The sequence below is a fragment of the Ranitomeya imitator genome, chromosome 6 (genome assembly GCF_032444005.1).
Source record: "Ranitomeya imitator isolate aRanImi1 chromosome 6, aRanImi1.pri, whole genome shotgun sequence".
Classification (NCBI taxonomy): Eukaryota; Metazoa; Chordata; class Amphibia; order Anura; family Dendrobatidae; genus Ranitomeya; species Ranitomeya imitator.
In genome coordinates, this window is record NC_091287.1 from 128,461,137 (window position 1) to 128,471,522 (window position 10,386).

Consider the following 10,386-nt stretch of genomic DNA (forward strand, 5'->3'; position numbering starts at 1 on the left):
TGCTCAGATGAGACCAAAGTTGAACTTTTTAGGCTAAATGTAAAATGCTATGCATGATGGAAAACTAGCACTGCACATTACTGTGAAAACACCGTCCCCACCAACAAACATGGTGGTGGCAGCAACATGCTGGAATACTTTTTTCAGCAGTGATAGGAAAGCTAGTCAGAGTTGGTGGGAAGCTGGATGGCGCTAACTACAGAGCGATCCTGGAGGAAAGCCTGTTAGAGACTGCAAACGACTTGAGACTGAGGCGCATGTTCACCTTCCAGCAGGACAACGACCCTAAACATTCTGTCAGAGCTATAATGGAATGGTTTATATCAAAGCATATTCATGTGTGTGAATGGCCCAGTCAAAGTCCAGACCTAAATCCCATTGAGAATATGTGATAAGACTTGAAAACTGCTGTTCACAGATGCTCTCCATCCAATCTCACTGAACTAAAGTGAATATGCAAAGAAGAATGGGCAAAAAATTCAGCCTCTAGATCGTAGAGACACTCCTCATGTCCTACAAAGTATTGACTCAGGCAGGCTCAATACAAATGCACATCATAATTTTCAGATTTATAATTTTAAAATATTTACAAAACCATGTATCATTTCCCTTACACTTCATAAATACTTGATGCTTAGTGTTGATATATCACATAATATCCAAATAACAACATGCATTTAAGTTTATGGGTGTAATATGAAAAAATGTGGAAACTTTCATGGGGGATGAATACTTTTTTAAGAACTGTATCATATCCAGGAGCAATAAACTATTGGAATTCAATCTGATAGATATCACACCAGAGTATTATTAAGGCATAATAGTGGGTTAAAATCACAGGTCTGAATTCTGTGTCGCGCACACAGACAGGAAGTGACAGGGAAGTAGGAGGGACCACGCCACAGGGCTGGGGGCAATGAGTAAGCCGGCGTCCCTGCATGGAGAGCGAAGAGGACACCAAGTAGGGGTGCCGGCAGCAGCATAACACATGTGCTCATTACTTTTGCAACATCTGGTCATAGACATTCATTTTTTGAGAATTGGACTAGCATCATTCCGATTATTCAGACCACCAGAACCTATGGTTTCCTCACGCAAAATCAGCTCTGCTTCCTTCTTTAAAGGGGTTGTCCAGTCCAAATCGTTAAGTCTGCAGTCACTCTGTGTGACTGCAGACCTATGAATCCCCCCAGCACATGCACTGTGCGCTGCGGGGATTCGTCGGTTTCTGAGCCGAGTCCGGAGGGTATGTAAGAGTTATCGCTCCTTAAACTGGCCAGGAATATGTATAACATCCTCTCTTGTCCCGGCTCAGAAGCCGGCAAATTCCAGCAGTGCACAGTGCATGCGCTGGGAGGATTCATAAGTCTGTAGTCACCCAGAGTGACTGCAGACTTATCGATTTGAACCGGACAACCCCTTTAAAGAAGGAAGTAGAGCTGATTTTGTGTGAAGAAACTCTAGGTTCTAGTGGTTTGAATAATCAGAATGAAGCTAGTCCAACTTTGCAGACTTATTGATTTGGACCGGACAACCCCTTTAATAGTAGATTATGTCTGTCTCCTCCACCACCTGTTACTGGTATGTGACACGAACCCAAAAAATCGCATGTAGTTTGGATTACTGGAAAAACAAAATCCAGCTCACCATACCGACATTCCCAGGAGCTCGGAGCACGGAACCGCTGTGTCAGGGCGTGGACAAACAGGAAAGAGAAGGAGATCCAGCTCAACGAAATAGTGAAAAATCCATAATTTATTTCACTCAAAATACAGTGAAAGGACAAAACATCAGCATACAGAAAAAATTATAATTAAAAATCATGATTAAGGGTGCTTAGTCACCGGAAACGCGTTGACCTTGTTTTTATAATTTTTTCTGTATGCTGATGTTTTGTCCTTTCACTGTATTTTGAGTGAAATAAATTATGGATTTTTCACTATTTCGTTGAGCTGGATCTCCTTCTCTTTCCAGTTTGGATTACTTCCATGATATTCACACTCCCATGTTGGATTAATCTAGGCGAGCCCTTTCCTGTCTGAAGGGATTTTTGCTAAATCGTTTATTCATCGGTCGTTTCATCTTTCATATGTAAAAATGTTGACAATCACTTACCACTGCATATACCACGAACTGTGATCTGCAAGTCAAAAATTGATTTACCTGGGAATGAAAGCCTCCCAGATTAATTTGGGTGACCTTGCCCAGGTAATTACAGTAATTACATTGTATACATTTAAAGTTCTCTTTCGGTACCTTTTATCTAACCAGTTCCCACTATGCATGTTCTCTATGAAATTACCTTTAACTACAATATCTTTCACATTTTTACATCACCTGAATGACAAAATATGCTTCTTACATGCCAATTCTGGCAGAGTTTAATCACTTTCCAACACGTACAAATCATTTTTAGTTGTTGATTTTATAATCTATTCCAAGAGGCTATTCTTAATGACAAAAAAAAAGCTTCTTTTTCTTTTTTCTTTTTTTAGAGAATTATGGTGTCATTTATTAGCTCTAGAAAAATCTTCTACAGTTTTTCGTGGATAACTTAAATTGATAAATCTATCTCTAAGCTTTTGTGATGGTTTTAAAAATATCTCCTTAGTATTGTTGATCCTTTTGAGGTATAAAATCTATCCATAGGGTAAAGATTTCTTTGTATGACACGGGTGATAGCTGTGATAGTGCAAGAGAGAGTTAGTTGCTGTCGGTTTACGATATTGTTGTGTGAATAAGGGGCGATCATATAGATTTATTGCATGTCAAAATATTTATTCATGAACACCACATATTTTGGTAGTAGAAGTACATTTGGTTATTATTCAGTTATTATATAAATTTATCAAATTCCTTATTAAAGTCTGACCAAAACTACAAAAACATCATCTGTATACAGGAGAAATACGGTAAGTGAATATGTTTAGCAAATGGGTTAAGTGAAAAAATATTTGGGACTCAATTTCTGCCGAAAAAAAATATTAGCGAAAGTTGGGACCACATGGGTAGTACTACATCCAGGAACCTATTAATTAAATTAGATTAAAATGAATATCATCCCAGTAAAATAGCAGTTTTCCCATGAAGATCAGCCAATAGCCGAGCTTCACAGGAGGACCAAGATGGCAAACCAATATAACATTTCTTTTTCTAAGCTAACAAGCACACCTTTTCCAACCTCTCATCATAGGAGAGTCCTTCATCCCCTGTAATAATCCAGTTGCCAAATTGAACTGACTAACTTTCCAATATTATTTTTCAAATGTGGAACCCAAACCTGAATCCCTTATTTAAGATGTGCATGAACAAGTCATTAGATGGTCAACCATACATTGGGATCACAGGATTTTCTCTTTTTATACGCCCTAAAATCTTGTTTGTGTCATGATCCAGGCCGGGGTTTGTTTCTTGCTATTCTCTCCCCGGTCTGGTCATGCGGGGGTTAACTTTCTTTGCCTCATTTTGGGATCTCTTTTGCTATTTCAGCCCACAGCTGCCTGCAGGCAGCGTCAGCTATGGTTATTGCCCCCGGCTTGAGTGACTGACCCCGTTACACCCTGATTTGTCCTCTGCCCGTTTACGCTGTTCCCCTGCCTTCCCATTCCTACTTCTCTGCTCTTGCTGTGTGCTCCCCATGCTGTGACCTTGGTATCTAACCCGGCTTGTCCTCTGACCTGTTTCTCTGTCTTACGTCTCTGGCATCCCTGCTCCCGACTGGCTCTGACTTCTTTGGCTTGTAACTGACCACGTGCATTGTTGTTTCCCCTGGTACTGCGCTTCCCATCCTTTCCTGACCCGGCTTGTCTGACCTCTCTCTCCACCTAGTGGCGCCTGCGCTGCCTCACTGAAGTTTATGCTGTGACTGCTACTTATCTTCCCTCTCCAGCACCCCCAGGGATAGGACGCACGATACTGCACTGCCGTAGCATTAGTTTGCTTTTGCAGTTGCTGCTTGACATTGAGTATTGTTGCTTAGTTTATTGTAATTCGAAAACAGAAGTCCTTCTCCTGTTCTGTATTACCTACTATATTTTAATGCCAACAATTCTTTGATTCTTGTCCCAAGCCATTTTTTTACCCATGTGCATATAGTGTCTCTTAGTCCCTACATTTTAACCTTCAGTACATTGTTGTTGGATGGTATAGTATCAAATGCCTTTACAAAATCCAGATTATAATGCCCTCAAATATTTACACCGATCCACCTTCTTATTCTTCTTAAATATCAGTACTAAGTCAGCCATTCTCCAATCTTATAGCACCGACCCACAGAAAAGTCTAGGGGTATGTGCCACGGTCAGGAATCGGCAGCGATTTGAAAGCAGCACGTGTCCGCTGCATCCAAAGCGCTGCCGGATTTTGAACGCAGGTGATTCCGCATGTGTTCATTGAACCGTGCTGAATCACCGTGGCCAATACATTGGATGGGTGACATTTATCTTGCGGAGACTCTTATCTCTGCAAGATAAATTGACATGCTGCGGTCTGGAAAGACGCAACACATGTCCGTCTCTGTGGGTGATCAGTGGGCGTCAGTGTACACATAGTGGACATGGGATTTCTTAAAATCCCATCCACTATGCTATAATATCTGAACGCTGTGGGTTGGATGCTGCGGATGTACACAGCATCCAACCTGCAGCTTTTCTGACCGTGGGAACATACCCTAAGAAAATGAGATACAGTTACTGTCAGTTACTGAGCTCAACTCCCTCAACATCTGTGATTGAATACCATCTGGGTCAGGAGGCTTTATCAGTTTGCTCAGACGCTGAAATACTTCTTTTTGTGCTATGTGTGTTATTTTGGGTGCATAACCTTAATTACACTCTTGCTGAATGATACCTGACACAGGCAGTTCATTGGTGGAAAAGGACTACATAAAACGTGTGAAAAAAGCTAAAAAGTTCAACACTGGTTGTCTTATTAGCTTAGTGTAGGTGTAAGGATCTGTTGCATCAAGGCTAAACATCAGTGAAACTGGTACCTCTTCTTGTGTCAGTTTGTATATAATTTATTATTTGGGAACTCACATTTTGGTTAAGGAGGTATGACTCTGGTTTACAAAAGTAAACTAGAGAAACTAATGTAAAATGTATAGAGATGGTAGATGGTACATAGCTTAAAAGGTTACACAGAAGTTCCGGGATTGCAAGTACGTGTTGAGGCAAAATACTTGCCAGAAACACTTCAGTTACATGAAGTATGTATGGCTTGTATGTAAGCTTGTATGGGCCCTTGATACTTCAAGTTCTATCTTCAGCCCTCTTCATTGCAATACTCATGCCCCAAACTTGTCAAGCCTTGTATTTTTACTTCCAGGACTGGCTCACACATTCCCTCCATCATCATATTCTCTTTTGCTATGTCAAGGTCCCACAAACCCACAAATGTACCTTTCTGGTCTTACAGCTCCATACAGGCTGAAGCTGAGCTCTTTGCTTCACTAAATTGCTTGCTACCACTGTTATCCACCTTGACACACACTTAACAGCAACACACAACTAGATCTCTCAATATGAACTTCCATCTAGGACTTTGGTACCTAAGATTCTCCCATGCAGCAGGGCATCTTATAACTATTATCTATTCCCAGACCCTTTTTCTATAGTGCTTCTTTCTCTAAAATCATCACATTTAAAGGTATTAAAATACAATAGAACAAACTATTTCAAAAACCAATATCACAGCATGTGTACAAGGCATAAAAGACTTTGGGCCAAACTCATCAAATCTGGTCACTTCTATGCCCGTCTTGATGAATTGTGCAATGCATTAAGCTGCATCTAAACATATTAGGAACATCTTTCAAATGCTGTGCGCCATAAATGACAGTCCTGTCGGAAACTGGAGTACGTTTCTGAAGTAACTTAGATGCCTAAATTATGGATAATTAGATGGGCGCACTTGGTTCTGACCCATTCCAGCCCTGCCAACTTTTCGAAAATTTGGAGGAGTAGACCAGGAGTAGCGTAAAAACTGGGGAAAACACTTTGATGAATTGGGCCCAAAGTATTTGGTGCAATTCGGTGAATCTATGACAGTATCATACACTTGCAGCAGAATCTTCAGGGGTGCCACTGATGTTCCACTCCTTTACATAGGTCCTATAGCTTTATAATAAATCATACAGTATCACACTGGGCTCTGTAGTGCAAGTGTATATAGCACAGTGCTAGGTACAGTAGAAATATTACCTACATTTATTACAGTGATGTCCTGAAACTAAAACTTTCAGCATGCACAAACACCCCAGACTGTAAGGGCATGCTGGGAGGTGTAGACATTTGTTCTAATATATGCCAAATTTCGAGGAAATGACTGATTCACTATTACCTGTCTTATCCCTTTCTCCCTCCAACTTTTACTATTCTATTTTCTGCTGATTTTGTTTAGGCTATGTCACATGTTATTGAGGTACAAGTTTTTGTAAAAAAATTTCTGTACCCTAACTATAATTGATGAAGAATAAAACAGTCGCCTCACCTCGGAGTTCTATGCAGCAACGTAGCCTGGGGCTGCTGAATGCTGCACCCATTTCTGAGCAGGAGGGTCAAAATTACATTTGGAGAGGGAGGAAGACACAGGGAAGGTTGAGACGAGTCCACTTACACTTAGAGCCATATCATGGTCCGAGATTACAATCCAGCCTTAAATGCATTGTGCTTTAATTACATTAGAATACATTTGTTTGGGGATAAGGGGTTAAGTACCGGACTGTAGGAAGGGACTTGGGGAAAGCCGGTAGGCTAGGGGGTGCAAAACACTTGCCTTGTCCCAGGCACCAGCAACCCACGCTACACCACTGAGTGCCGATTGTATTTAGGAATGGTGGATTATGTGTTATAATAATCAATAGTACATGTGTTTGTCTTATTAATCTATTTTGTGGATTTTCTTCAGGTGCTGTTGTTGGACTCGTCATTGCGGTGACCTTCCTGAGTTTAGCAGTTCTTGGTCTCCTGATCTTTTATTGCCGCAAAAGGAAAAACTTGTTAAACTATGAGACCGTGTAATGACAGACCAGAAAAATATCCTGGCTCAGGTAGTTAATATTAGTGACAGCTGTCACCATGCAACATAATGGGTAGTCAGTTGTATCCTGACCGAAGACCACTAAAATGGAAACATGGAACTTTTCAGTTCTTTGGTGCAGTATACATCACGTGGAATCGTGCAAGTGCCGGAATAACCTAGAACCGTACAATCGAGGCAAAGTAAAGGCAAATGTACTACAAATGCACAAAGTGCTATAATACAAAGACTATGTGTTCTGTACTCAAAAAGCTAATGATAGGGTTATTCTTATTAGTAATGAAATTTATACTTTTTAATACATTTTATATAGTTAGTTTTCTTGGTTTTATTTGTATTAGACTCTGATATATTACATACCTCTTATGGATATGCATACAATGACTTTCGTCACTCATAAATTTCGACATCCGAAAAATAAATACTCTGCTTGTATGCATTTTTTGGCTATTTACCTCAGTACAGAGTAAAATTGTCTACTACATTATTCAATACAGCCAGCCAAAAAAATAATCATATGGCGGCCTTCAGGTGAATGGAGTCCTATAGATTGATATGACCTATGTGCAGGAGCTTTCCTGTCATATAGTGAGAGTAAGGCCGGGATCACACATGCGAGAAACACGTCCGTGTCTAGCATGTGAAATCCAAGCTCTGGCGCCGGCACTTCGGAGCGGAGCGTGCAGCTCCATCTGTTCCTATGCGGCCACACGCTCCACTCCACAGTGCCGGCGCCAGAGCTTGGATTTCACATGCGAGACACGGACGTGTTTCTCGCATGTGTGATCCCGGCCTAAGGCTCTAACACATGTGTAGAACTTAAAGGGGTGGAATACTGCTTTTTTTTATTGATTGGTACGGGTGTGACATTTGTCATCACCACGGATTAGCTGTTACTGTCATTTCCACAGGGGCCGTGGCCACTATAGTTTTACTAGAGCTTCTGTGTTCCACCAGCATCTGAGAACTTCCTGGCCGACACCGATCACTGTGTTACAAAGGTTTTGTCCCTCGGACAATTGTGAGAGCTCCTGATAGATTTTTTTAATGCTGATTTCAGAAATGACTTCAGATTTTTCCTATCACGGAAGGTTTTTGAGAAATGATATGAAACATTATAATCTGTTATAATTCTAAAAACACGGACTACACTGCGCAACAAATTTCAGGGAACAATTTTATTGTATGTTATAGATTTTGATATCCTGAACACGAATATGTGCTCCAAAAGTCTGTATCACGGAAGGTTTTTAACCCCTTCATGACCGGAGTTTTTTTGCGAGTTTTCGTTCTTCGCTCCCCTTCTTTCCAGAGCCATAACTTTTTTTTTATTTTTCCCTCAATATGGCCGTGTGAGGGCTTATTTTCTGCGGGATGAGCTGACATTTTTAATGATACCAGTTTTGTGCAGATTCATTCTTTTGATTGCCAGCAATTGCATTTTAATGCAATGTCGTGGCGACCAAAAAAAGTAATTCTGGCGTTTTGATTTTTTTATCGCTATGTCATTGAGGGATCATATTATTTTTTTTATTGATCGCTCGGGCGATTCTGATCATGGCGATACCAAATATGTGTAGGTTTGATTTTTTTTTAAATTGTTTTATTTTGATTGGGGCGAAAGGGGGGTGATTTGAACTTTTATGTTTTTATTTTTTTTATATTTTTAAACACTTTTTTTTTTTAACTTTTGGAATGCTTCAATAGTCTCCCACACAGTGGCGTTCATAGCAATCTGCCATCAACAACCATAGAGGTCTCTAGGAGACCTCTGGTTGTGATGGCAACGCAGCGATGACCTCCGATCACGTGACCGGCGTCAAAAGTGTTTTGCAGACGACTTTCGTTATAATTATAAATGAAAGTTATCTGCAAAACACTTTTGAACAATTGCTTTTGCTACTGACATCGATGCACCTGTATGTAGTGTCTCGGACGTCATAATGTAGACTATAAACTGTTGTTTCTTAAAAACCTTACGTGATAGTCTTTTGTAGCACATATTCGTGTTCAGCATATCAAAATCTGTAAGATACAATAAGATTTTCTCAGGGGACAAGAACTTCCCTGAAATTTGTTGCGCAGTGCAGAGTTGATCGATGGGAGTACCGGGGGTTGCACGCCCATGGACCAGATATTGATGAGCTATACTAACGAAAGGTCACTAATAAAAAAAAAAGTATTAGCCAATCTATTCAACTTTGATATGCAACTAATCGTATTTTTGTAAAGTCATGTTGTAAATGTGTTCATTTGGTCAATAACAAGTTCATTAAAGATGGTAGCATTTTACACATTTCTTGGACTCATTTCTACTTAAAGGGGTATTTCCATCTGCTACATTTATGGTTTATCCACAGAATATGCCATAAATATATAGCAGTTAAGAGGAAAAAAAACATACAAAAGGAACTTAGGAGAACTTCTAAATGTTTTGAAGGCTATTGTGTAATCTGAACAACTCAAACACAAAATGGACTTCTAATTAGTGAACGATAGCATTCCGCACTTAAAGAAGAAATCTCAGTAAAACAATTTTTCCTAAACCACCGTAATTACGTATGTGTTATAGTGCAAGTGTATTAAAATACTTACACATCATCATCTTCCCCGGTGTCTAGTGCCATGCTGGTACTCTCTTCTGGCCCACATGACCTGATAACAGACTAACCGGCTCACATGGGGTTTATGTGTGTAAAATAAGCCACTTTCTCAAGGTAAGTTGATGGACAGTCGTTTTGGTTCTCAGTGGAAAACATGCACATCCCTACCCACTGTGAGATAGTAAAGGTGAAGACATGTTTGAAGGGCCAAAAGAGGACTGGAGTGGTTATTGTAAAGTGTTTTAATACACGTGCACTACATAACACACATAATTGAGAGGGTTTAGGGAAAAAAATACTGACTTTGTTGTAAAAAAATACACTGAGCTTTACTTACCGTCTCTGGGCCAGGGCTGGTTCTCTGCTGTTGCTTCCTGCATCATGTTGACAGTGCTGCTACCAATCAGTGAGCTCAGTGGTTCTAAGTGACCTGTGTCGTCAGCTTGGGCAGAGACACTGAGCTCTGTTATTGGCTACAGTGCTGTCGACTTTAAGTCAGTGCTATAGACAATAACTGACACCGAGAGCAGTGGCAAAGACTCCACACTGGATGCAAGACAGGTCAGTAAGACTTAATACGGATGTCCTTCATTTTCATGTAGGCAAAATATGGCGTTTTACATCCGATTTTCATCAGTGTTCGGTCATTGTGTCAGTTTTTACCATAAATGTTTAATCAGTAATTTTCACTGTTGAAAAAAATTATAAAATTACAAAGCTTCTCCTATCCAATGGAATGTCAATC

The 10,386-nt window shown here is 40.2% G+C and overlaps 1 protein-coding gene across 1 annotated transcript in view; it reads left to right on the plus strand.

Moving 5' to 3' along the window:
- The window catches only part of ACP3 (acid phosphatase 3), a 108,950-nt gene extending 101,454 nt beyond the window's left edge, over nt 1–7,496 (plus strand). Inside the window, exon 11 of the mRNA XM_069730084.1 lies at nt 6,907–7,496. Coding sequence (XP_069586185.1) covers nt 6,907–7,019 — 113 coding nt within the window. The 3' untranslated portion in view covers nt 7,020–7,496. The remainder of the gene's footprint in view (nt 1–6,906) is intronic.
- Nucleotides 7,497–10,386: the final 2,890 nt, after the last annotated feature.